Source organism: Ranitomeya variabilis, chromosome 2, assembly GCF_051348905.1.
Source record: "Ranitomeya variabilis isolate aRanVar5 chromosome 2, aRanVar5.hap1, whole genome shotgun sequence".
In the NCBI taxonomy this organism is placed as follows: Eukaryota; Metazoa; Chordata; class Amphibia; order Anura; family Dendrobatidae; genus Ranitomeya; species Ranitomeya variabilis.
This window is the reverse complement of record NC_135233.1, coordinates 298,698,028-298,725,845: the sequence shown is the minus strand read 5'-3', so window position 1 is coordinate 298,725,845 and position 27,818 is coordinate 298,698,028. Positions and strand designations below refer to the sequence as shown.

Here is a 27,818-nt window from a genome sequence, read left to right as displayed (position 1 = left end):
GTGTGGACCCTGCTCGCAGGACTGCAGCCTGATTTTCTGGTTATAAGAATATTGCATTGATTTATGCTACAGTCATCAAATACCTGAGCCTGCTGTCAGCCTCCTTGCTAAATGACTATAAGCAGTCATGTGAGGCTTTAATTCCCGATAACACAGAATAGCTAAGTACATTTCTAAGGTAAATTTACATGTCCTCCATCCTAGTAAATCATGCCAGAGACTACATACTGCTGGGTTTCCTGACACTATGTAACGTTGTGCCATGCTATTATACCGCTGACATTGATGGCGTTGCAGATGCAAGGTGGTGATGGACATTAGTGTTAGTCCCATAGATGGGACCCCAGCGATCAGACAGTGAAAACCATTAGCAAATGTAAAAGAAATAGTCAGAAATACCCTAACTGTACAGCACCCGGTACTTGCCTACATCGCTCCTGTCCCGATGCCTCCCTTATAAGCAGCGGCCAGAGAGGGGACGGGTCACTAAGCCAGACACCATATGGCACAGCAAACGGCCGAGATGGCACAAGATACACAACATTTCAGTCTACGATGGGGGAAATTCAGGGAAGAACTAAGACTGATTGACTCCTGCATTTATTGACCACATATTGCGCATCTCACTTTCTAGTTTTTGAAAACCATTTCAGGACCAACCTGGATTTATTTTATGACAACTTCTGATTTACCAACATGACATGAGACATTAATCTGTCACATTCTCCACTGGAGGAGACACCGACGTGCCATATGTACTGGTAAATCGACCTACATGCCCTCATCAATATTGCCGATCATGACTATGGACTCCGTGAAGGAACCTGGTATTCCGATCTGTTCAGCCTGCAGAGAAGCAATGTCACCAGGGGTCTTCACTTGACTGTTTCCTGAAACATGTTGCAGGGGGCTCAGAGTCTCTCATCAGATTGGGGTCATAATGTTGTCAGGTCCATGGCCTCGTCAGAGAAAGAGGACAGTGAAGTCACTCACACATGGCTAGAGTGGCATAGGCCTCTTTCACACTTCCGTTTTTTAGAATCAGTCACAATCCGTCAAAGTCTTGAAAAGACGAGGATCCTGTGCCGATTGTAAAAAAAGGATGCACTGGATCTGTTTTTCTTGACAGATCCGTTGAAGGATCCGTTGAAGTAGTTACAGCCGGAATTTTAAGAAAGAGAATTCTGGAGAGGGAGAGAGGGAGAAAGGGAGAGAGCGAGAGAAAAAGAGATTTTTCCCTGAATGGAAATCCTTCCAGGCATGCTCAATTTCAAAAAAAGTAGTCCGTCGCTGTATTCCAGTTTTTGACGGTCAGCGTCCATAGGCTTCCATTATAGCCAACAACAGACAGCACTGAAACCGTTGCTGGGCGATTTTACGACGTACACAAAAAACGTTTATGTGCGTTGTCTCCGCCCGACGGAGACAGAATTTATGACAGATCCATCGTACGACGGATGAAACGGAAGGCCATCTGTCACAATCCGTCGCTAATACAAGTCTATGAGAAAAAAAACGGATCCAGCAGCAACATTTGTTGGATCCGTTTCTTTCACAAAATAACGGATTAGGACTGAAACAAAAAGACTGAAGTGTGAAAGAGGCCTTAGCCAGTAAGGTGCCCACTGCCAAACTGGTCATGGCAGCGAACATGCCCTGTGTCCAAAGCGCTGCCAGTTCCAGATCATCTGCACATACCGAGTCTGCGCCGCCGCTCCCTGTTTCTGCTATTGCCTGCCTACTGACATCATATCTGAAGCCAATAATTGATTTTATTACAGATTTTTATTACAGTACTGAAAGGTCTTACAAGCATAAAAAAACTACCATCCATAGGAAGCCTTTGGATTTGGAGGACCTGCTCTTCAAAACTATAGAAGTCAGATAGATAAATGTAGAGGTCTTGGAAACATTGAATTTTTCTCCAGTTCTGTTAGGACGTCTAGTTACATTCACCACTGGATTGTAATGGTGTTTGGTCAATCCACACTTTCAGAAACATAATGAACTACACTTTCTGAAAAATAATGAAAGAATTCTGGGAGTTTATCACTTCTGAACCAAAAAAAAAATTAAATTGTAGCCTGATTTAAATAGCAGATCTTACAGCATTCCAGCCAATTCACTTTGTCCAAAAGTGATGCCTACGTTTTCAGATACAGGTCTTATAGTGCATGTACAAAACTATATCCCACACCTTGATTTTCCTGGGATTTTACAGACATAGCTGGAAGTACATGGGATACTACACCAAGTTCAAATGCTGCTTCCACCTTCTCTTCCCGATCACAACGGAAGCTTCTCTGCCGAGTTGTGGAGTTTTCACATCCAACAAAATTATACAAGGGAAATTATAGGAAAATTAAAACACTCTGCAAATGTCTTCGTATTGACAGAGGCAAAACTAGCTCTCCTGAATTTGGCACCAACACGTCCACAACACCAATCTGTTCAAGCTCAGATGGACAACAGACCAGGAGTGATGTCTACACACAAGAGCAGAGGCTCAAAGTGATACGATGTTTCTTATTCTGCAATATTTTTTCTGTTTTTTTATAGGTTTAACAACAAACAATAAGCATCACAATAATAACATACAATGCAGTGAGGCACCCTGATGTGAGTACACTTAAAAACAGCTACAAAATTGTAAAACTGGCACAAAAATGGGCATCAAAGTGGGAACCGAAGGGCATTAATGAAAGGGTTAAATGACTTTGGGCCACTGGTCTCATACTGCAGACATATAGAACAGGGCACCCCACATCACAGCCAGGTCTCTCCAGTCTGGCCCAAATGGGTTCTGGGCATCAGAACTAGCATCAAAAGTGGGCAGACAGCCAACTTTCACAGATTTGAATAAGTAACTGATGTTTTTAAGGGGTTAAACGACTTTCGGACACTGATCTCACACCCCCATTACATACATAGTGATGCCCCGCATCAAACCCAGGTCCCTCCAGCCTGGCCCAAAAGGGTTCTGGGCATCAGAATTGGCATCAATGTGGGCAAACGGCCCATCTTAATAAATACTTACCTTGTAATGTCTTCACGTCCTGTTCCGTCCAGATGTATCTGGATCCCATAATTCCAAGCGGCGGAAGTTCACCCCCTGATTGGGTAGAAGTTTTCACACCCTTCCCCTTAAACATTTGCTTTTAGCTCAAAGAATCTTCCAAAAGCCCATCACCTGGAATTGCATGTGAGGCCCCCTGTGGTGATGGCTCCCCTGGGTCTACTAACCCAATCCACACACTGGGCTTAAGGTACCGTTACACTAAACGACTTACCAACGATCACGACCAGCGATGCGATCGTTGGTAAGTCGTTGTGTGGTCGCTGGGGAGCTGTCACACAGACAGCTCTCTCCAGCGACCAATGATCAGGGGAACGACTTCGGCATCGTTGAAACTGTCTTCAACGATGCCGAAGTCCCCCTGCAGCACCCGGGTAACCAGGGTAAACATCGGGTTACTAAGCGCAGGGCCGCGCTTAGTAACCCGATATTTACCCTGGTTACCATTGTAAAAGTAAAAAAAAAAACACTACATACTCACCTTGTGATGTCTGTCACGTCCCCCGCCGGCGGCTTCCCTGCACTGAATGTGTCAGCGCCGGCCGGCCGTAAAGCAGAGCACAGCGGTGACGTCACCGCTGTGCTCTGCTTTACGGCCAGCCGGCGCTGACACATTCAGTGCAGGTTAGCCGCCGGCGGGGGACGTGACAGACATCACAAGGTGAGTATGTAGTGGGTTTTTTTTACTTTTACAATGGCAACCAGGGTAAATATCGGGTTACTAAGCGCGGCCCTGCGCTTAGTAACCCGATATTTACCCTGGTTACAAGTGAACACATCGCTGGATCGGTGTCACACACACCGATCCAGCGATGACAGCGGGTGATCAGCGACTAAATAAAGTTCTGAAATTTAACTGCATTACTGCACTAAAAATATGAAAAATGAGAGCGTTTAGCGCATAAAAAAGGCCAATTTTACCAGGTCCTACGCTTTCCTTCCTCGCTGAGAATAAACGTCTCCATGTGAATGGGTACCTATGAAAACCTCTCATGAGACTAACATTCTCTTTCTCTGGTATAAGAGAGATGCCGTAAAGTGGCTACCAGGTACACATAAAATTGGCCTTTTTTATGCGCTAAACGCTCTAATTTTTCATATTTTTAGTGCAGTAATGCAGTTAAATTTCTGTGTTTCATGTTTGCATGTGTTAGCGCTGCAGTGTGCTGCCTTTTTTGCTTGACTGTATAGGAGTTGGTGACTCTAAGGTTCAGCACCTGTTCACACTTGATCTATGTTTGAATGTGACGGTCAGTTTTTTCAAATGTATTGTCTAACCTTCTGACCGAGCACTCCGCCTCCTAGTCACAGGTGTCTTGATTGCAGCAGGTCTAGTACCCCTCCACAGAGAAAGAGAATGTTAGTCTCATGAGAGGTTTTCATAGGTACCCATTCACATGGAGACGTTTATGCTCAGCGAGGAAGGAAAGCGTAGGACCTGGTATAAGAGAGATGCCGTAAAGTGGCTGCCAGGTACACATAAAATTGGCCTTTTTTATGCGCTAAACGCTCTCTTTTTTCATATTTTTAGTGCAGTAATGCAGTTAAATTTCTGTGTTTCATGTTTGGATGTGTTAGCGCTGCAGTGTGCTGCCTTTTTTGCTTGACTGTATAGGAGTTGGTGGCTCTAAGGTTCAGCACCGTTTGGATGTGACGGTCAGTTTTTTCAAATAAATAAAGTTCTGGACTTCTAGCTCCGACCAACGATATCACAGCGGGATCCAGATCGCTGCTGCGTGTCAAACACAACGAGATCGCTATCCAGGACGCTGCAACGTCACGGATCGTCGTCGTTCTCGCTGCAATGTCGCTTAGTGTGAAGGTACCTTTAGTTGCTGGGAGAACAATGACCTGAGGCTCTTGAGATAGAGATGAGATTAATAGAATATTACTTTACATTTATCTTTAGCAATCTGATGTTTGGCCTTATGTATACATCAGATCCCGGCTGCATGTCTTCCTCCACTTCCTGTCACTGAATGGAAACACTGATTCCTGACGCTGTCTAATAAAACACAACAATAATATTGATGTAACTGATGCTCCGTGCTGGAAAAAGTCTGCATCACTCGGAGCCGTGGATTCCGCTCTACGTCCAATAGTCTTTAGCAAGTGATCAGCTCCTCACATTATATATTGTCCAGCAAAGAGGTGAATGCTGGAGGGAAGAAAGACCATGACCAAATACACACGCTGCAAATAGAAAACCCTGCCCCCATCCCCATGTATGCTCCCCCTGTTATGCATTCTCCCACCCCAATGTTATGTATGCCCCCAGAAATATTTATGTATGCACCCACCCCCCATGTTTATATGTCCCCATTGTTATGTATTCTCCCACCCCTCATGTTATGTATGCCCTCTGGGTTAACCCCTTTCTGCCATCGGATGAAATAGTACGTCCAATGGCAGAACCCCCCCTTTGATGTGGGCTCCGGCGGTGAGCCCCTTTTACCTCCCCCCCCCCATGCTATGTACACCCCCTTTACCTTCCCCCCTCCCCATGTTATATACACCTCCTTTACCTTCCCCCCATGTTATGTTCACCCTTTTGCCCTCCCCCACTCCCCGTATTATGTACACCCGCTATACCCTCCCCCATTCTCTGTGTTATGTACACCCCCAGTACCCTCCCAGTGTTATGTACACCCCCTGTTCCCTCCTCCACTCCCCTTGTTATGTACACCCCCTGTACCCTCCCTGTGTTATGTACACCCCCTTTACCTTCCCCCCTCCCCATGTTATGTACACCCCCTGTACCCTCCCCCACTCCCTGTGTTATGTATGCCCCTTTAATCTTCCCCTGTGTTATGTACGCCCCTGTACCCTCCCCCATTCCCTGTTATGTACACCCCTGTACCCTCCCCCACTCCGTTATGTACGCCCCCTGTACCCTCCCCCACTCCGTGTTATGTACGCCCCCTGTACCCTCCCCCACTCTGTTATGTACACCCCTGTACCCTCCCCCACTGTCTGTGTTATGTACACCCCCTGTACCCTCCCCCACCGTGTTATGTACACCCCCCTGTACCCTCCCCCACTCCCTGTGTTATGTACACCCCCTGTACCCTCCCCGTGTTATGTACACCCCCTTTACCTTCCCCCCTCCCCATGTTATGTACACCCCCTGTACCCTCCCCCACTCCGTGTTATGTATGCCCCTTTAATCTTCCCCTGTGTTATGTGCGCCCCCTTTACCCTCCCCCACTCTCTGTGTTATGTACACCCCTGTACCCTCCCCCACTCCCTGTGTTATGTACGCCCCCTGTACCCTCCCCCACTCCGTGTTATGTACACCCCCTGTACCCTCCCCCACTCCGTTATGTACACCCCCTGTACCCTCCCCCACTCCGTGTTATGTACACTCCCTGTACCCTCCCCCTTTCCGTGTTATGTACACCCCCTGTACCCTCCCCCACTCCGTGTTATGTACACCCCCTGTACCCTCCCCCACTCTGTGTTATATACATCCCCTGTACCCTCCCCCGCTCCCTGTGTTATGTACACCCCCTGTACCCTCCCCCGCTCCCTGTGTTATGTACACCCCCTGTACCCTCCCCCGCTCCCTGTGTTATGTACACCCCCTGTACCCTCCCCCGCTCCCTGTGTTATGTACACCCCCTGTACCCTCCCCCACTCCCTGTGTTATGTACACCCCCTGTACCCTCCCCCACTCCCCGTGTTATGTACACCCCCTGTACCCTCCCCCACTCCGTGTTATGTACCCCCCCACTCCGTGTTATGTACCCCCCCTGTACCCTCCCCCACTCCCTGTGTTATGTACACCCCCTGTACCCTCCCCCACTCCCCGTGTTATGTACACCCCCTGTACCCTCCCCCACTCCCTGTGTTATGTACACCCCCTGTACCCTCCCCCACTCCCTGTGTTATGTACACCCCCTGTACCCTCCCCCACTCCCTGTGTTATGTACACCCCCTGTACCCTCCCCCACTCCCTGTGTTATGTACACCCCCTGTGTTATGTACACCCTCCATAGTGCACAACTTCGTGTCAGTAAACACATTCCTATGGAAGTAAAAGTTAAAGTGCTGCAGCAACAGCCTTATCTGCTGAGAAGTTCTGCAGCAGCTGGGGCACTATTAAGTGTCGCACACAGATACCACCGCACAGGGACATAACAATGAGGTGAGGAGAGTCAGCACAACATTACTACCACCACAGAGCTGACGGACTCCCCTCCGCCTCCCCGACCCCCGGCACTTGTGCACCTCACATCCCAGGACTTTCTCCCTCACTTACACACTAATGAGGACGTTTCTGTGTGATAAACTTACCGGCCTCCATCCTGCCCTGTCACCCAGGGACCGGCGCAGCCTCGTCCACAACAACAGTAGCCGCAGTGTTCTCTGGGAAATGCAGTTCATCGCTACAGTCGGAGGCCTGGAAACCCGAAAACACTACACTACAATTCCCAGAACTCATCGCTCTACTTTCTAATCCGTGGTTTTACGTCAAAGTTTTTGTAAGCTTGTGATTGGCTGCCGTTAGCAGGCGGCTTCTTTCCCTTTGTCAGCATGGAGGAGGTGAGAGTGTCTGATGTGGAGGTGTGTAACCTGGCGTACAGGGGGCAGCTGGAGGAGCTGAGGGGCAGGGTGCTGGCAGACAAGGCTCTGGCCTCCACGACTGACCAGGTAAGGCTGAGCCCAGAGAGGAACTACTAGTCTCAGCATGCTCAGGACTTTTCCACAGTGCAGGGACATTTCAGGTGAGGAGCCAGGACCTGCACAGGCTCAGTGACTGCTATTTAGGGGCTCACTCTATATAAATGCCCAGTGACTGCTATACAGGGGGCTCACTCTATATAAATGCCCAGTGACTGCTATACAGGGGGCTCACTCTATATAAATGCCCAGTGACTGCTATACAGGGGCTCACTCTATATAAATGCCCAGTGACTGCTATACAGGGGCTCACTCTATATAAATGCCCAGTGACTGCTATACAGGGGGCTCACTCTATATAAATGCCCAGTGACTGCTATACAGGGGGCTCACTCTATATAAATGCCCAGTGACTGCTATACAGGGGGCTCACTCTATATAAATGCCCAGTGACTGCTATACAGGGGGCTCACTCTATATAAATGCCCAGTGACTGCTATACAGGGGGCTCACTCTATATAAATGCCCAGTGACTGCTATACAGGGGGCTCACTCTATATAAATGCCCAGTGACTGCTATACAGGGGGCTCACTCTATATAAATGCCCAGTGACTGCTATACAGGGGGCTCACTCTATATAAATGCCCAGTGACTGCTATACAGGGGGCTCACTCTATATAAATGCCCAGTGACTGCTATACAGGGGGCTCACTCTATATAAATACAGGGGCTCCCTCTATATAAATGCCCAGTGACTGCTATACAGGGGCTCACTCTATATAAATGCCCAGTGACTGCTATACAGGGGGCTCTATATAAATGCCCAGTGACTGCTATACAGGGGCTCACTCTATATAAATGCCCAGTGACTGCTATACAGGGGGCTCACTCTATATAAATGCCCAGTGACTGCTATACAGGGGGCTCACTCTATATAAATGCCCAGTGACTGCTATACAGGGGCTCACTCTATATAAATGCCCAGTGACTGCTATACAGGGGGCTCACTCTATATAAATGCCCAGTGACTGCTATACAGGGGGCTCACTCTATATAAATGCCCAGTGACTGCTATACAGGGGGCTCACTCTATATAAATGCCCAGTGACTGCTATACAGGGGGCTCACTCTATATAAATGCCCAGTGACTGCTATACAGGGGGCTCTATATAAATGCCCAGTGACTGCTATACAGGGGCTCACTCTATATAAATGCCCAGTGACTGCTATACAGGGGGCTCACTCTATATAAATGCCCAGTGACTGCTATACAGGGGGCTCACTCTATATAAATGCCCAGTGACTGCTATACAGGGGGCTCACTCTATATAAATGCCCAGTGACTGCTATACAGGGGCTCACTCTATATAAATGCCCAGTGACTGCTATACAGGGGGCTCACTCTATATAAATGCCCAGTGACTGCTATACAGGGGCTCACTCTATATAAATGCCCAGTGACTGCTATACAGGGGGCTCACTCTATATAAATGCCCAGTGACTGCTATACAGGGGGCTCACTCTATATACTCTATATAAATGCCCAGTGACTGCTATACAGGGGGCTCACTCTATATAAATGCCCAGTGACTGCTATACAGGGGGCTCACTCTATATAAATGCCCAGTGACTGCTATACAGGGGGCTCACTCTATATAAATGCCCAGTGACTGCTATACAGGGGGCTCACTCTATATAAATGCCCAGTGACTGCTATACAGGGGGCTCACTCTATATAAATGCCCAGTGACTGCTATACAGGGGGCTCACTCTATATAAATGCCCAGTGACTGCTATACAGGGGGCTCACTCTATATAAATGCCCAGTGACTGCTATACAGGGGGCTCACTCTATATAAATGCCCAGTGACTGCTATACAGGGGGCTCACTCTATATAAATGCCCAGTGACTGCTATACAGGGGGCTCACTCTATATAAATGCCCAGTGACTGCTATACAGGGGGCTCACTCTATATAAATACAGGGGCTCCCTCTATATAAATGCCCAGTGACTGCTATACAGGGGGCTCTATATAAATGCCCAGTGACTGCTATACAGGGGGCTCTATATAAATGCCCAGTGACTGCTATACAGGGGCTCACTCTATATAAATGCCCAGTGACTGCTATACAGGGGGCTCACTCTATATAAATGCCCAGTGACTGCTATACAGGGGGCTCACTCTATATAAATGCCCAGTGACTGCTATACAGGGGCTCACTCTATATAAATGCCCAGTGACTGCTATACAGGGGGCTCACTCTATATAAATGCCCAGTGACTGCTATACAGGGGGCTCACTCTATATAAATGCCCAGTGACTGCTATACAGGGGGCTCACTCTATATAAATGCCCAGTGACTGCTATACAGGGGGCTCACTCTATATAAATGCCCAGTGACTGCTATACAGGGGGCTCTATATAAATGCCCAGTGACTGCTATACAGGGGCTCACTCTATATAAATGCCCAGTGACTGCTATACAGGGGGCTCACTCTATATAAATGCCCAGTGACTGCTATACAGGGGGCTCACTCTATATAAATGCCCAGTGACTGCTATACAGGGGGCTCACTCTATATAAATGCCCAGTGACTGCTATACAGGGGCTCACTCTATATAAATGCCCAGTGACTGCTATACAGGGGCTCACTCTATATAAATGCCCAGTGACTGCTATACAGGGGGCTCACTCTATATAAATGCCCAGTGACTGCTATACAGGGGGCTCACTCTATATAAATGCCCAGTGACTGCTATACAGGGGGCTCTATATAAATGCCCAGTGACTGCTATACAGGGGCTCACTCTATATAAATGCCCAGTGACTGCTATACAGGGGCTCACTCTATATAAATGCCCAGTGACTGCTATACAGGGGGCTCACTCTATATAAATGCCCAGTGACTGCTATACAGGGGCTCACTCTATATAAATGCCCAGTGACTGCTATACAGGGGCTCACTCTATATAAATGCCCAGTGACTGCTATACAGGGGGCTCACTCTATATATAAATGCCCAGTGACTGCTATACAGGGGCTCACTCTATATATAAATGCCCAGTGACTGCTATATAGGGGCTCACTCTATATATAAATGCCCAGTGACTGCTATACAGGGGGCTCACTCTATATAAATGCCCAGTGACTGCTATACAGGGGGCTCACTCTATATATAAATGCCCAGTGACTGCTATACAGGGGCTCACTCTATATATAAATGCCCAGTGACTGCTATATAGGGGCTCGCTCTATATATTGGGCACATGGTGGGTTCGCCAGTCTCCTTTGGTCAGACATTGCCTTTATCCAGACAATTCCCTGGTAATGACCCGGCACATTCTTGTTTTATTTATTTATTGTACAACATTCTGTTCTAAGAAGTTAACAGATATTTTCTCTTCGCCACGACCGCACCCACTGAGAGAGGGGATCCGCCCCTAGGAACAGGAAACCCTACGGAGAGATAAAAGGGGCGGTCCCCCTCGCTCCCACAGTTTGGTTTCCTGTTCCTACGGGAATCCACGGAGAAGAGGATGCCTAGCCTGGATGCCGCTTGCGCAGTTTACCTGTGAGGACGGCAAGGGCTCCAGGGCTGGATGCAGCGTCGGGGGTCCTCTTCTCAGTTCCCCCCTCTGCTGGCAGATGCCATGAGGCCACAACTGCAGGGGTTCCTGGCTCATGGGAATCCATCCGGGCAGTCTGCGGGACCTAGCGCCGAGGAGAGGTAAGCGCTGCGCTTTGGCGAGCGCTCAGGCGGCGTGGAGCTCCACAATTTACCCGGGAGTCCTGAATTGAAACTCCGGGCGGAGGAGGAGGTGGACGGCACCCGCGCTGATGCCGGTGACAGCGCGAGTGCACACAGTATGGCCGCGACCCGGAAGTGGTTAGCACTTCCGGGTTCAACCGGAAGAAGATGGCGGCCCCCATGTAAAAGGACGCCGGCACAAGCGCCCGGTGTCCACAATGGATTCGTCACAGACCCCTGCGATGCTCTCCATAGAAGACACCGCGGCTACCCCACGTACACGGGGCAGCAGCAGTCGCTCCAAACAGAGCGGATCCTCCAGGAAGAAATCCGGTTCTCCACCTAAATCTCCTCGTCAATCGGTACCGTAAAAGCTTCACTGGGGTAAGTGTGCTTCTACCCTCATAAGCTGACTGGTGTTCCCTTTCCCTTTATACACTTAGGGAAAGAAAACAGAGAAAACGAAGCACAAACAGTGTGCATTATGTCTCCAGCCTCTCCCGGATAGTTATAAAAAGAGATTGTGCAAATCATGTATTGCTTCTACCTTGCGGGAGGAAGCCTCAGTTAAATCTGAGGACATCAGGCTCATGATAAGGCAAGAGTTACAAGCCTTGCGAGGTTCTGATAAAGAGCCACATACTAGAAGTAAAAAAGGATATGAATCCCCTATATCTGACCCATCTTCGGATAGGGAGAAAGCGGACTCTGACATCTCCTGCGAATATGTTTCCTCGGACGAGGAACAGGATACATGCTTTCCCACGGATAGTATTGACAACCTTGTCAGGTCCGTGTGTAATACGATGGGTATCGAAGATTCTAAAATTCCCAGAACACAGCAGGACATTATGTTCGCTGGCTTATCGGAAAAGAAAAGGCCTTCTTTTCCGGTGATAGCAGCAATAAAATCTTTAGTTAAAAAAGAATGGGAAAGCCAGGGCCAAAGGGGGTTACCTCCATCCTCAAAGAGACGGTATCCCTTCAATGATGAAGAGTTCTCGACATGGTCAAAAGCGCCAAAAGTGGACGCTGCGGTAGCATCTACATCTAAAAAATCTTTGCTACCTGTGGAGGATTCAGGCTCATTACAGGACCCGTTAGACCGTAAAGCCGACTCACTACTAAAAAGAGCCTGGGAGTCGTGTACGGGAGCCTTCAGACCATCTATCTCTGCTACATGCACCGCTAGGTCCATGTTGGTCTGGCTGAGTGACTTAGAGGAAGGCCTTAAAAGTGGTCTTTCCAGAGACAAACTGCTGTCTTCTATACCCTTAATTAGAGGGGCTACAGCTTTTTTGGCGGATTCATCGGCCGATTCTATACGTTTGGCAGCCAAATCAGCAGGTCTCACAAACGCGGCACGCAGAGCCCTATGGCTTAAGGGCTGGAAAGGCGATCCACAGACAAAGTCTAAGTTATGTGGCCTCCCATGTCAGGGTGAGTACCTGTTTGGTACCAAACTGGACGAGATTCTAACTAAAGCGGGGGAAAGAAAGAAGGGCTTCCCTAATAATAATTACCTTCCATTCTATAGGAAAGCGTTCCGGAAGCCCATATTTAATAAAAGAAAAGATTTTAAAAACCAAGATCGCTGGACCCCTAGAGACGCAAAACAAAGAGGTGCATTCTTTGGGAAGCGCCCTTTTAAATCTGAAGACAAGCCCCGTTAGAGCAGATCTACCTGTGGGAGGTAGATTATCCTCTTTTTCAGACCAATGGAGGAAAATAACTTCGAACAATTGGGCAAATAATCTCGTCACCTCTGGCTTAAAATTAAAATTTGCCCGAGTCCCTTCGGACTCATTTCTATTGACTTCCTTAAAGTCACAGTCTCAACAGGAGGCATTACAGCAAGAAGTAATGAATCTGCTATCCAAAGGAGTTTTGGTGGAGGTTCCATTTCTTCAGGAAGGGAAAGGGTTCTATTCCCCGCTGTTTCTAATCACAAAACCTGATGGATCATTCAGAACCATCATAAATCTTAAAAAACTGAACACCTTCCTAGAAAATCAAACTTTTAAAATGGAATCCATTCGATCCACCGTAAAACTCCTGTTTCCCTATTGCTTTATGGCGGTTCTGGACTTAAAAGATGCGTATTACCATCTACCAATCTTTAAAGAGCATCAACAATTTCTCCGCGTAGCGGTTATATTAAATGGATGTATACGGCACTTTCAGTACACAGCAATGCCCTTTGGACTATCAATTGCTCCAAGGGTATTTACTAAACTAATGTCAGAGGTTATGTCTTATCTAAGATTAAAAGACACACTCATAATCCCGTACTTAGACGACCTGCTAGTAGTGGGAAAATCCACCTCGCAATGTCAGCAAAGACTATGTCATATGATCTCATCCTTACAGAACTTAGGATGGATAATAAATTGGGAAAAATCTAGACTGATCCCGACAACCCGGCAGGTATTTTTGGGAATTATATTAGATTCTGTAAGTCAAAAGTGTTTCCTCCCAGAATCTAAACAGATAACAATTAGGGATAAAGTTCAGTCCATACTAGATAAACCTATAATTTCCCTCCGGGAAGGCATGTCCTTGCTTGGCTCCTTCACGTCATGTATCCCAGCGGTTCCGTGGGCCCAGTTCCACTCGAGGTGCTTACAGTATACAATTTTACATGAGGAGATAAAATTACAAGGGCGATTAGACGGTAAGATTTCCCTTTCTAATGATGTAGTCCAATCCCTAACCTGGTGGCTACAGCCAGATCATCTAGTTAGTGGGGTTCCCTGGGAGGTCAAACCCTCAAACATAATTTTTACGGATGCCAGCCCTCATGGTTGGGGGGCACACTTGGGGAACCAGGTTGTCCAGGGGCTGTGGTCGGTTACGGAATTAGACGACTCCTCCAATAAAAAAGAACTAAAAGCCATCTATCATGCCCTATGTGAATTCCTCCCACAGCTGCACGGAACACATACCAGGGTGCTCTCAGACAACATGACATCGGTGGCTTACGTCAACCATCAAGGCGGAACGAGATCAGGCACTCTCATGTCTATAGCCGAAAACATCTTGACTATAGCCGAAAATCATCTTCTGTCCTTATCAGCACTACATATCCGGGGGATAGACAACGCAAAAGCAGACTTTCTCAGTCGTCATACCCTCCATCAGGGGGAGTGGGTGTTAAATCGTCGGATATTCAGTATGATAACTATAAAATGGGGTATACCCGACATAGATCTCTTTGCCACAAGAGACAACAGGCAAGTAAAAACATTCGCCTCAATGTTTCGAACAGACAACCCCGATGTTCTCGACGCCCTCCAGATTCCATGGACATTTCAGAAAGCATATGCCTTTCCCCCAATGATTCTTCTTCCAACAGTCATCAGGAAGATAAGAGAGGACAGAGCGAATGTGATATTGATCGCTCCATTCTGGCCAAAGAGACCATGGTTTTCCCTGCTCAGAGCCATGTCCATCTCGGATCCATGGATTCTCCCAGAGAATCAAGATCTGCTTTTCCAGGGACCCTTCAACCACCCTCATGTGAAGGGTCTACGGTTGACAGCCTGGGATTTGAGAGGCAGCTGTTAAAACTAAGGGGCTTCTCTGATAAAGTAATTGATACCCTATTGCTGAGTAGAAAAAGATCCACTACATCGATCTATGTAAAAGTATGGAAAAAATTTTTAAGCCTCTATCCCTCAGCCCTGTCAAACGAAATTCCAGTCCCTATTATTCTTGAATTTCTCCAAAAAGGACGTGATTTAGGCCTTTCAGTTAACACCTTGAAAGTGCAAGTTTCAGCGCTAGGGGCTTTGTATAGTCACAATGTTGCAGGAGATAGATGGATATCCAGATTCATCTCAGCCTGCCAGAGAGCAGAACCAGTCCATATTCCCAACTCACCCCCTTGGGATGTTAATCTGGTCCTTGAAGCCTTAACAAATCACCCGTTCGAGCCTCTACATTCTGCTCACATTAAACATGTCTCCCTCAAAACAGCTCTTCTTGTTGCCTTAGTATCGGCAAGAAGGGTAAGTGACATACAGGCGCTATCAGTAGATCCTCCATTTATGTCAATATTGCCAGATAGGATTGTCCTAAAGACAGACCCTTCCTACTTACCTAAAATGAGTACCAAATTCCATAGGTCTCAGGAAATTCTTCTTCCTACCTTCTATAATAATCCTACAAATCAGGAAGAAGAAAAATACCATACTTTAGATGTGAGGAGGGCTGTAATAACCTATCTAGACAGAACTAGCGCCTGGAGGAAGAGCAGGGCTCTCTTTGTTTCCTTCCAGGGTCAGAGGAAAGGAGCTGGTGTTACGAAAGGCACATTATCCCGATGGATTCGGGAGGCGATATACCTGGCCTATTCGTCTAAAGGGGAAGATCCACCTGAGACTATAAAGGCACATTCCACCCGGGCGATAGCATCATCCTGGGCAGAGCGAGCAGAAGTTCCAATAGAACTCATATGTAAGGCCGCAACCTGGTCGTCTCCTACTACCTTCTATAGTCACTACAGATTAGATTTATCTGCCTCCACTGACCTGTGTTTCGGTAGATCGGTTCTTAACACGATAATCCCCCCCAAATAACTATCTCTGAAAGTCTCTCAGTGGGTGCTGTCGTGGCGAAGAGAAAACACCGGATTACGTACCGGTAATGCTCTTTTATAGAGCCACGACAGCACCCCTTCACTTCCCTCCCTTATATATATTAGTTTGCATATGAGCACAAATAAGGGTGATTGGTTCTTGTAAATATTAGTAGTATAAGATTAAATGATAATATAGAATTGCCTACTAATACTGGTGGGCGGTTCCTCGCAATCTCTGTAACCCAAACTGTGGGAGCGAGGGGGACCGCCCCTTTTATCTCTCCGTAGGGTTTCCTGTTCCTAGGGGCGGATCCCCTCTCTCAGTGGGTGCTGTCGTGGCTCTATAAAAGAGCATTACCGGTACGTAATCCGGTGTTTCTCTTTTCTCCTACGCCTCATTGGGGGACACAGACCGTGGGTGTATGCTGCTGCCACTAGGAGGACACTAAGTGATACAAAGAAAGTTAGCTCCTCCCCTGCAGTATACACCCTCCTGCTGGCCCTCAGCTAACCAGTTCTTGCTTAGTGTCTGTAGGAGGCACTTGGGTCTGTTTTCAGACCCCAACTTTCTTATTTTAATTTTTATTTTTCTGTACATTTTTATTTTTTATTCAACGGAGTGAAGGGGGCGACGGATCCTTTTTTATGGGACCCGCTCTCCCCCGAACCAGCAACAGGCGAGCACGGCGAGTATACCTCCCCGTCCCTCTCCTGCGACGTTGGAGCACGCCAATTTTTACTGGGGCAACGGGTTTCCATCTTTGGTCCCGATTTCCCTTCCCCCTGCAAGACGGCGAGCACATAGAGCCTGGCTCTCATGTCCCTCTCCGGGGGCCCGACATACAAGGCCCACATTACATGGCGTTGCATACTTGCGGCAGAGCCCAAAAGGAGCGCGCAGGTACAGGGGGACCTGCATTACAGGACCGTGAGTATATCAGGAGTTCCCCTCCTGCGCTCCAGATCGCTTTGCGGCCGCGCCGCCGCACACCGCCGGGCAGGCCGGAAATTTAGTCCCCGGCTTTTCAGCCGGAGTAGGCCGCAGTGGCCTCTAGGGGCAGGCGCCGGCGATACTTGCGGCAGAGCCCCTGGAGAGAGATGCCGGCGGTCGGGAAACTGCGGTGGTTAGCGTCGCTCCGTTGCGGCCGCCGCGCATCGCCAGGCAGGCCGAAAATTTAGTCCCCGGCTTCAGCTGGAGTAGGCCGCAGTGGGCAGATCCCTCCCACGGCCGTAACCCCGCCCCCTATATCGGCGCTTCTCGTCGGAGACGAGAGGCGCCCTGCAGATCTCGGGGGCCATTCTTCCTCACGCTGACTGCGTGGAAGATGCGGTCCTGGGGGTGCCACGGGCCGGTACGCCAGCGGCAATCATTCGGCGCGCGGCGCGCCGACGCGCTCCACCGGCAGGCTCCATAACTTTAGTTCCCGGTTTTTTCAGCCGGACTAGGCCGCAGTTGAAATCCACCTTCAGGGGCGAAGGTGCCTTCATGGTCCCGATGGGCTGAACTTCATGGATGTTCAGAAGCCCCCCTCCATGGTCCGGGCAGCCCCCACTATCCCACCACTGTGAAAGCGGATGGCACAAGGAGGCGGACGGTTCCTCTCCACCTCCCTAACAAAGGGATGATGGATTGAGGTTTATCTCTCTATCCCTGCACCGTCCAGGCTGCAATACCCGACATCCGCGGCGGCTCCATGCCGGGACGCGCACCGTTGGTAAGTGGATCCTGCCAGCAATGGGCTTCTGCAGCGGGATATTAACAGGCAGTCTCAGACTTCCCTGTGGCCACCTCACTGAGGTAACGCTCCAGCCGGCTAACAAATTTAGCTCCCGGCTTCGGCCGATGTGTAGTCCCAGAAGCGCACTGTGTCGCCTCAAGGCGGCTTAGCCTTTTTTCCTGGCGCGTAGCGCCTGACGCGGAAGCGCTCAATTTTCTCGAGCAACGGGTGACCACCCCTTACTTCTACGCTGACGCCGGCTGCAGAAATTTACGCCCCGGCTGGGGCCTATTCATGGAAGTTTTGAGGCTCCGCCCACGTCGTGCCTGTAGCTCCGTCCCCTGAATTGGCGCTTCTCGCTCGCTGCGAGATTTTACCTAAACCCGCATGACCAGTATTCCTGGTCTTAAAGTCACACGACCAGTATTCTCTGGTCTTAAAGGCACGTGACCAGTATTCCCTGGTCTTAAAGGCACGTGACCAGTATTTCCTGGTCTTAAAGGCACGTGACCAGTATTCCCTGGTCTTAAGGGCACGTGACCAGTATCCCCTGGTCTTAAAGGCACGTGACCAGTATTCCCTGGTCTTAAGGGCGCGTGACCAGTATTCCCTGGTCTTAAGGGCGCGTGACCAGAATTCCCGGGTATTAAAGACACGGGACCAGTAAGTATCCCCGGGTCTTAAACGCACACGTCCAGTATTCCCTGGTCTTAAAGGCACACGTCCAGTATTCCCTGGTCTTAAAGGCACACGACCAGTATTCCCTGGTCTTAAAGGCACACGACCAGCATTCTCTGGTCTTAAAGCCACACAACCAGTAATCCCTGGTTTTAAAGGCACACGACCAGTATTCCCTGGTCTTAAAGGCACACGACCAGTATTCCCTGGTCTTAAAGGCACACGACCAGTATTCCCTGGTCTTAAAGGCACACGACCAGTATTCCCTGGTCTTAAAGGCACACGACCAGTATTCCCCTGGTCTTAAAGGCACACAACCAGTTTTCCCTGGTCTTAAAGGCACACGACCAGTATTCCCTGGTCTTGAGGGCACCATGACCAATCCGAAACTGGTCATAAATAAGGAGCCCTCTGCCGCTGATCCCAGTGTCACTAGTTCCCTCAGCCTAAACTCCCTCGTAGAGCTTTTGCCATCCAGTCCGGATATGCGATTCACTGGACAGAAGCCTCTACGTGGGACGCTATGCCTGGTCTGATTTTTAAGGGCGACAGGCACTTTAAAGGGTGCCGGTCTCCCCACATCATCAACACACGGGCACTCGAAGGTCCAGGCCTAACGCCAGACAACCTGTCCTGTCCACCCGGAGACCTGCACTCTGTGGATGTACAGAGGCATCTTTTTTTCGGGCGTCTGAGCACCCCCTCTGCATCACCTACTATTTAACAGAAGATGCAAGTAGGCGAATTTCCCTCTCCACTTCTTTGTTAAGAGGATGGTGGATCGAGGCTCCTAATTTTTAACTCTGCAATGACCTGCTGGAAGCAGCAGTGCATTCTGCCACTCGGCAGATTAACCGGGTACAATCTCCTGTGGTTTACCTACCAGTATCCCTGCCCGATATGTCCTCAATTAAAAATGCCACGATCTGTCAAATAGCAAATCTGGTTTGTTCCGTTTGGCAGCTACGGGTCCAGCCCTTTAACCTCCCTATCCGCCGCATGGATTGCTAGAGCAACGGTCTCCTGCTTGGAGTCCTTAACTACTTTGATTCACACCAGTATCCCTTTCCCAGTTCAGCTGGTCAATCATATTTTTGAGCGGGAGACTACGAAGAATCGTACGTTCCCGCAGCCCCGACCAACAGTGAAAGGGTTGTCCAGGACGGTCTAGATCTAAGGGATCTTCGTTCCTAAAAGGGGAACGAGAAGTAGGACCGATCCCGGACCTCAAACTTCTAATAATCTTTTCACAAGGTTCTTCTTCTTCTTCGAATGAAGTCTCATCCGCTCAGCCATTACTTCGACAAGAAAGGTGCAGTTTCTGGCATCCATCGACATTCGGGATGCCTAACCTCTTCAAAAATTCCTTTGCTTTTCCATTCGTGAACAGCATTTAAGTCACGACCTTGTCCTTCGGCCTTGCTACCGCACCCAGGGTGTTCGCAAGGGTCATGGCGGCTGTCGTCTTGCACCTAGAGGCGTGGTCGTCCTACTTGACCAACTGTTTACCCACCCTTGCAGGACTACGCTAAGTCGTCTATATCACTTGCGATACCATCTCACCTGGGCTGGTGGCTGACTTAGACAACTCCTCATTTCCAGCCCAGCAGATATCCTTTTTGAGGATGATCCAGTATTCTTCCAGAAGGGTGGTAAATCTCCCTCCAGACAAGGTCATGGTTTTTCAACAGGGAGCTCGCGCTCTTGCTCACTCATCCCCTCATTTCATTCGATTTGCTGGGAGGGTTCCAAAAAAAAAAAAAAAAACGGAGACGACAATGGAAGCAGTTTCCTTTGCTCCGTTAGTTTTCAGCAAGTCAAGCAGCTTTTCAGACGATAGTCTCTGAGCTCCTTCTTCATCCGGAGTTTTTTTCTCCCGGTTCCATGGTTACTAGTAACTTCCAATGCCAGTCCTCTTCTCCCGATCATTGCTCTGGAGATCTCAAGGGTAGTCCTATAGTAGGTCCACTCCTTATGGCGGGTCAACCCATCCGAATTCAATTGGACAACGCTACGGCTGTGTCATATGTCAATCATCTAGCGAGTACCACGTTCAAGCACCATGGCCAAAGTACCTCACATGGGCCGAGATCTATCACTCGGTGATCTTGGCAGTACATATCCCAGGAGTAGAACTCTGGGCTGCGAACATATTTAGCCGTCAGGGTTTCACCTCAAGTGAGTGGGAACTTCACCGGAAGTATTCCATCAGACCCGCCTTCACTGGAGCTCTACAGTTGTAGCTCGGATGACGTCCTGACTGATCGCCTGTGTACTGGAGTTTGTTGTTCGCTCTCGAGATCCAGGGGCCTTCACACTGCATGCTCCGGTTATTCCGTGGTACCAGTTTCCACTTCCGAAAGCTTTTCAGAAGCAGAAAGGGCCCCGGTGATCCTCGGAAATCCGCACTGACCACGTCAGTTCGCTTGCGGAGCTGGTAGCTTTCTGTCTTTCTGCAACAAAACTGCAAGTGGGGACCACCTCGCAGGATGTTTTTCACATGTACTTCTTCCCTATTGCGTACCGTTAGATCATTGGGATCTATTCTGTTAGGGAAGGTTGCCCCCTTTTCTCTCGGCGATATCCTCATCCTGACGAGTCTTCGGTGTTAACGGGTCTTTTCAGACTTTTTTTTCTCTTATTCCTTCAAGGCAAGGTTGTCCTCAAGCCTTCCCTGTCCCTAGTTAGCAAGGTGGTATTGTATTACTACTGTCATGAGGGCATAGTTCTTCCCTCATCTCTTTTGGCACCACTCCACAAAATGGAATGAGGTTCCCATATTCCGGACAGAGCAAGTGCTCTGAGTAGGTATGTCTTGAGGACAGCGTCCTTCCGAAGGTTGGACACTGTATCTTGGGTTTCCTACCGGTAAGAGGAAGGCTTCCTGACTTTTACAGGAAGGGTTTGACCGTCTCCATCGGCCATTTAGCCTGGTGTAATATTTCACCATCCAGGAGTCCTTCCGTGTTAGATGACAGCCTATCTTCCCGTCTATCGTGGGTTCCAGGCACCAGGCGTCAACAAGACACGCCTGCAAGCTTGCGGATTCGTCCAGTCCGCATGCATTCTTGAAGCATTATAATTCCCAGACTTCCACAGATGTGACTCTGGGCAGGCGGACTCTGCAGGCCACGGTGGCGCACTTGTAAGTAGCAGTTACACAGAGCCTGATTGGACGTTGTCCCCACCCAGGGACTGCTTTGGTACGTCCCACGGTCTGTGTCCCCCAATGAGGCGTAGGAGAAAAGGAGATTTTTGTTTACTTACCGTAAAATCTTTTTCTCCGAGCCATTCATTGGGGGACACAGCTCCCACCCTAGTATTGGCTTACGCTTGTTTTTATAATCCGATATGCTATACTCTCATATATAATATGACATGCTGTGAGCTAATATGTTGTTACTGATCTCCTACTGCTTTTTGCACCGAACTGGTTAGCTGAGGGCCAGCAGGAGGGTGTATACTGCAGGGGAGGAGCTAACTTTCTTTGTATCACTTAGTGTCCTCCTAGTGGCAAGCAGCATAACACCCACGGTCTGTGTCCCCCAATGAATGGCTCGGAGAAAAAGATTTTACGGTAAGTAAACAAAAATCTCCTTTTGGATATCCTGATGCTTTTTGTCTTTTTTTTATTATTAAAAACCGCAGACGTGTTTGTTTTTGAGACTTTGTTGAAAGGAGCAATCCGGCTGTATGTATAGATATGTATTTATTTTATATTGCCCCCATTACCAATCAGGAGTGAGGTTCGGTGTGTATTACGATGCTTACCTGTCGCCATCTTCTGCCGTTTCCAGCGCCGCTCCTCCATCGTGTGACCTCAGTTGTGTCCGGTCGGATACATCGCCTTTTGTGTGGCTCAGAAGTCTTTGTAAGGCCATGAGACTATGAGCAATGCTCTTATAGACTTACAAGAGAGCAAGTAATGATCATTCTCAGCAGTGCAGTCCGACAAGATCAGGAGAGGATCGGAGCAGCGCTGGGAACGGCAGAAGATGGTGACCGGTAAGTATTTCAATGCAAGCACTGTAGATACATTGTTTGGTAATAGAGGGGGCAATAGAATAGAAAGAGATGAGGTCCAGCAGTTACTTGCTCCTTGCTAAAATGCATCTTTTTTATTGTAGATCAATAAAAACAGCTCTGGAAAAATTCAAAAGTTAAAAGATCACAAACACATTTCAGAGCTATGTTCTTGATAGAATAATGCTGCCAGAATACTGCTTTAAGACAACAAAGGGCCACTAAAATACATTTAAAATCTCTAAATTGTGTTCCCCTTTCCATATATTTTTATGTAAATCACATTTTCATTTTCCCCATTGGAGGCAGGGATAGAAATAGCCATCCAGACTGGCAGGAGCTTTCATTCATGTTTTATTTATTTCACATATTGTGAAAGATCATAAATGCTGGCATTGCAACATTTAAATACATTTTATTTTTGCAGATTTCCCCTATAACTAGTGGTTAGCCACAGTTGCAGGGTAAAATCAGGGTTGATTCTGGTCTGTTAGGACCCATCTGCTCCTGCTCCCTCCCACCACTTAGGAATCTTATGATTGCTGGGGCCGGAGGAGACTGCGCTGCCAGCGCTTCCTATAGTGTATACCCAGCGCTGTCTATACAGCAATTAGGAAGGTAGAGGCGGTAATAACGCATGTCTGCCTTCTCTACGGTGAGTCAGACGGTCACTTACAGTTTGCTCCTGCAGTCACACGATCTGCAGACCATCACATTATAAAACATCCTTTCAGAGCCATATGCAGACCATCCGATCGTTTTAAGATATTGGGCTGTCCACAAGTAATTGCTAGCCAGCATGTAATAGTGTATTTCCCCTTGCAGCACAAGTCTCGGGCTGGTCGTAGCATTTTCTGAAGCTGATAAGCTGAATGCTGGACCAAATTCAGTAAATCTGACAGTCCTTTAGGCTGTGAATGGAGCGATAGTGTTTGTCCGACCTCCTCTCCATTCATTGTCTAAGGGACTGTACTCTGGTTTCTTCAGCAGTCCCATACAAACCGAACTGAACTTTCGCTCCTCCGCAACATTCAAGACACACATGGGTTCCAGAGCCCCATTCTCTAGATGGGTGGGGGTCTCAGCAGTCGGACCGCCAATGATCCCAATTTCCCAATATCCTATGCATAAAGGAAAAATGACTTGATGATTTCCCTTTAATAAGCGATCATTCTAAAAACTGCTGCACCTGTTCCCGCTAACCTGCAGTCACACGTATGCATGCCGTGGTTACATCAGGTGACGGGTTGACTGAATTTGGGGCAGAATCTTCTTTGTTTCAATAGAGGTTTACATGTAAATTAGTTTTAATACCATTCAGAAGATGTTATCCAAATAACGTAATGTTTTGTCTCTGGTTTAGGATGAGCGGACTCCGCTGCACTGGGCATGTTCTGCAGGGCAGACAGAGGTGGCTGACTACTTAATGCAGCTGGGTGTGCCCGTGGATGACAAGGACGACGTAAGGCGATATTTCTGAAGATGCACCAAAGCTTCTCGCACAGTGCACCTGCAGTGTGTGTGAGGTTCCCTCTGGGAAGATTGTAATATTACATAAATTAGGATTGAGGGCTCATTCAGATGTCCGTGAGTTTTTGTTTTTTTTCACATACGAGAAAAACTAACCTAGTTGTGCCGTCAGAGGCTTAGAATGAAAAAAAGCTTCTCTACCTTCTGTATATCAGTCCATGTACAATGGAGATGGATGGCATCTGTGTGCTGTCTGATTTTTCATGTCCATAGACCTGCATTATCTTGTGTCCGTGATTTTGGTCTTTAAAAAAAAGTTGGATAGGCGAACAGCCCCATAGACTATACCAAGTATGAGTGCTACTTGTAAAAATAAGAAATAGAGCTCGTATGTTAACAACTGACTTCTGAATGAGCCCTAAACCAGAGAAAAAAAGTATATTATTATTCAATTGTTTTGATTTTTTTTCCCCCTATGTTTAGCTTTCTTTTACGCCCTTCCTGCATGTGCAGGGTGAGATGACTATCTGCTTTATAAGGCGATGGCGTTTTAAACCCAAATTGTGTGTTCTCTCTCCCAGGTGGGGTGGACCCCTCTTCACATTGCCGCCTCCGCAGGACGCACTGATATAGTAAGAGCCTTAATAAAGAAAGGGGCACAACTGAATGCGATCAATCAGAATGGCTGCACCCCTCTGCACTATGCCGCCTCCAAGAACAAGCACGAGGTAATGTTATCTGATGCGTTCTGCGTGCCAGTAACATTATATTCAATCCTGTTGAAATATTTTTTTTTTGTTGCAGAATAATAGAAGAACAATGTGCCATGACTAAATGCTCAATTATTCTCGTAAATTCCAAATATGTAAAATGTTCATTTGGCCCGGTGCGGTGCATCTATAGCTTGTCTCTACGTTTGCAGATTGCAGTTTTGCTCCTTGAAAATGGTGCTTCACCTGACGCAAAGGACAAACTGGAGTCCACACCTCTGCACCGCGCTGCTTCCAAAGGCAACCTGAAGATCGTAGAGATCCTCCTAAAGCACAAAGCTTCCACTAACATCCAAGACACCGAGGGGAATACACCTCTGTAAGTAAAGATACGAGAACTGGACCCGTCATGGTGGCATTGGCCCTGGCTAGTCACAACTAGTGATGAGCGAATATACTCTTTACTCGAGATTTCCCAAGCACACTCGGGTGTCCTCCGAGAATTTTTTAGTGCTCGGAGATTTAGTTTTCATCGCCTCAGCGGAATGATTTACAGCTACTAGCCAGGCTGAGTACATGTGGGGGTTACCTGGTTGTTAGGGAATCCTCACATGTAATCAAGCTGGCTAATAGCTGCAAATCATTCAGCTGAGGCGATGTAAACGTAATCTCTGAGCACTAAAAAATACTCGGAGGACACCCGAGCGTGCTTTTTTTTTTTTTTACTGAATAATAAAATAGTCTACATTTTTCCAATATCATTTGGCGAATTAGCGATATCCTTACAGCAGTTTGTGACTTTTTTCCCATACAGAGCTTTAAAGTCACAATTCATTTTGCAAAATTTAAGTAGAAAAGTGTCAGCTACCGCGGGTTACCGCTGACGTTGTATTTTTGGCTATGACACACTGGTAGAGAGAGGAATGAAGGGTGAGCAGGTATTATAAAAACAAAAAAATATCCCTTCCGTCTTGAATTTTTACTACTTACATTTATTACTTTTTTTTTTTTTTTGTGGCTGTAAACATTCTTCATATTTAGAAAGCTACTCTGCTCTCAGACTGCACATCAGTGCAAAAAGGCCATGCTTCCACTGTACTCGACCACCAGATGCTGTGTGTATAGGAATATACTTGGTTATTGCCATAGGGGAGAATACATACAAGCAGAATATAATAAAATATGTACGTTTTTTCCCTTTCCGATAAAACCTCTGTACTGAAATTGTGCAGTATGCTAGTTGGATATTATGGTAATCCTATTACAGCTCCATACAGAAGTAGTTGTAAATGGAGAAATTGGGACCCGCAATCTGGTGCATTAGTAGCACTGTTAGGACTCGCTCACACTGCGTATACAATGGACGAATGTGACCTGATGTATCAGAAAGCACTCGGACCAATGTTACACTATGGAGAGAAAACAATCGCAGCATTCTGCAAGTGCATCTGATGGGACTATTCGCACCCATACAAGTCTGTGGGTGACGGTAAAACATCGGACTGTGCTTGGATGTTATCAGAGTGCTGTCTGATGTATGCGCTCAGAGACAATGGAGAAGATGGAGACATTAAGTTCTCCATCTTCACACTTGTGCTCCAATTGTTGAATGCTAGAGAATTGGGTCACGCTAACATGACACTCTTGACAGAGTTTGAGACGAGTCTCATTAGTAAAATCGGTCTGATTCTCTCGCACGAGTGAATTTACACAAGTGTAAGCGACCCCTTCAGATGTACAGTACATGATTACAGGGGAACAAATGTATTGGAGTGATGGTCCAGGACTGTGATGTTAATGATGTGTCCATTCGATAGGATATCAGATTGGGGTAGTTCTGGACAGATGGAAATAGTGTACAGAGCCGAAACTGCATGGCTCAGTGCACAGTATAGTGGCCATTTCTGGTACTGCAGCTTAGCTCTTGCTGAAGTGAATGATGGCATTGTTCCACTCCGAACATTGCTTACAGCTGATTGGTGGGTTAGGTCATCAATATGTCAGCCCTGGACAACCCCTTCAAGTTACTCGCTATTGATCTGCACCAGGATGTGCCTAGTGCCTAGCATTGTTCACCTCACTTTTACAAACTCAAAAGTGTAAGAACCATTCCATAAATGCCGTAAGCAGTGTGTAACATGGAAGCTATGCCCTTTTTGACACCTATGGAAATTTGGGTGTCTGAAAAAGTTTGCATGTTTTTGGTTGTTTTTTTTTCCAATACATTGAAAGGTGATAAACCAATGACTATAAATCACTATTATAACACGTTAGAACCTTATTCCTTTGTGAAAACAATGTCCTTGGTGTCTCATACAATGTACAAGTTCTGCTAACCATGACTCGTCTGGAGGGGGGCCTATGCTCCTAGACTAGTCCAGCCGAGAGATGCAGCTTTTGTGCACTAGAGGGTCAGTAGTGCGGATAACGCTGGTCATGCCCAAGGCGGCGTGATTGCGGCTGGACTAGTCTGGGTGAGTAAGATGTCCTGACCTGTACTTATTGCCCTTTATATGGAACATTATTGCACAGTAGGAATAAGGCTCTAAGGCCATATGGTGCAGGTGTAAAACTGTCGGGGGACCTAACAGGATCCCCTTTAATGTGTATTTGAAACCTAGAACTGATGATTGGGGGTTCTTGCAGTTTCCACTATGGAAATCGTTTTGTAAATGCTAGTTTTCCCTGCAGTGAAAAGTGAAGAATTAAAGGTTGAACTTTTTATTATGGACTGTCATCTCGGTAATCCTCTGTCTGTCTCTTCCAGTCATCTCGCCTGTGATGAGGAGCGAACAGAAGAAGCCAAGTTCTTAGTAGAACATGGAGCTAGTATTTATATAGAAAATAAGGATGAGAAGACCCCACTACAGGTGTCCCGAGGAGGCCTGGGAGCGGTCCTGAGAAGAATAGTGGAGGGCTAGTTACTTCTTCCTACACATAGGACGCCGGTACCCATAACTTGTGCATTCACCACCACACGGGGCTGTCTGAATATTCAGTCATACTTCCCATATTCCTCATTATACATAATAACTAGATGGGACAGTTTTTACAGGATCATTCCTACTGCTACAAACCAACAGCAAGATCTGTACAATGCTCCTACAGCCTGCTGACGTAGATATTGTGTCCACTGCTATTTATTCACTAATAAAGGCAGAAATGAGTGGCCATCTTTATGGAAA

The 27,818-nt window shown here is 47.5% G+C and overlaps 2 protein-coding genes across 2 annotated transcripts in view; one reads left to right on the top strand and one right to left on the bottom strand.

Annotated features, from left to right (window-relative positions):
* The window catches only part of ATG4A (autophagy related 4A cysteine peptidase), a 27,845-nt gene extending 20,341 nt beyond the window's left edge, over positions 1-7,504 (bottom strand). Inside the window, exon 1 of the mRNA XM_077285135.1 lies at positions 7,373-7,504. Coding sequence (XP_077141250.1) covers positions 7,373-7,382 — 10 coding nt within the window. The 5' untranslated portion in view covers positions 7,383-7,504. The remainder of the gene's footprint in view (positions 1-7,372) is intronic.
* On the top strand, positions 7,454-27,818 carry PSMD10 (proteasome 26S subunit, non-ATPase 10). The gene is made up of 5 exons (XM_077285137.1): positions 7,454-7,729; positions 23,817-23,915; positions 24,505-24,651; positions 24,846-25,012; positions 27,401-27,818. Exons 1-5 carry the CDS (start codon positions 7,613-7,615, stop codon positions 27,552-27,554), a joined length of 684 nt encoding a protein of 227 aa, XP_077141252.1. The 5' UTR covers positions 7,454-7,612; the 3' UTR covers positions 27,555-27,818.

Coding starts and splice junctions, on each gene's coding strand:
- PSMD10 (XM_077285137.1), top strand. CDS start 7,613: ATGGAGGAGGTGAGAGTGTCTGATGTGGAGGTGTGTAACCTGGCGTAC. Junction 23,916..24,504: donor CCGTGGATGACAAGGACGAC/GTAAGGCGATAT, acceptor TCTCTCTCCCAG/GTGGGGTGGACCCCTCTTCA. Junction 24,652..24,845: donor CCTCCAAGAACAAGCACGAG/GTAATGTTATCT, acceptor CTACGTTTGCAG/ATTGCAGTTTTGCTCCTTGA.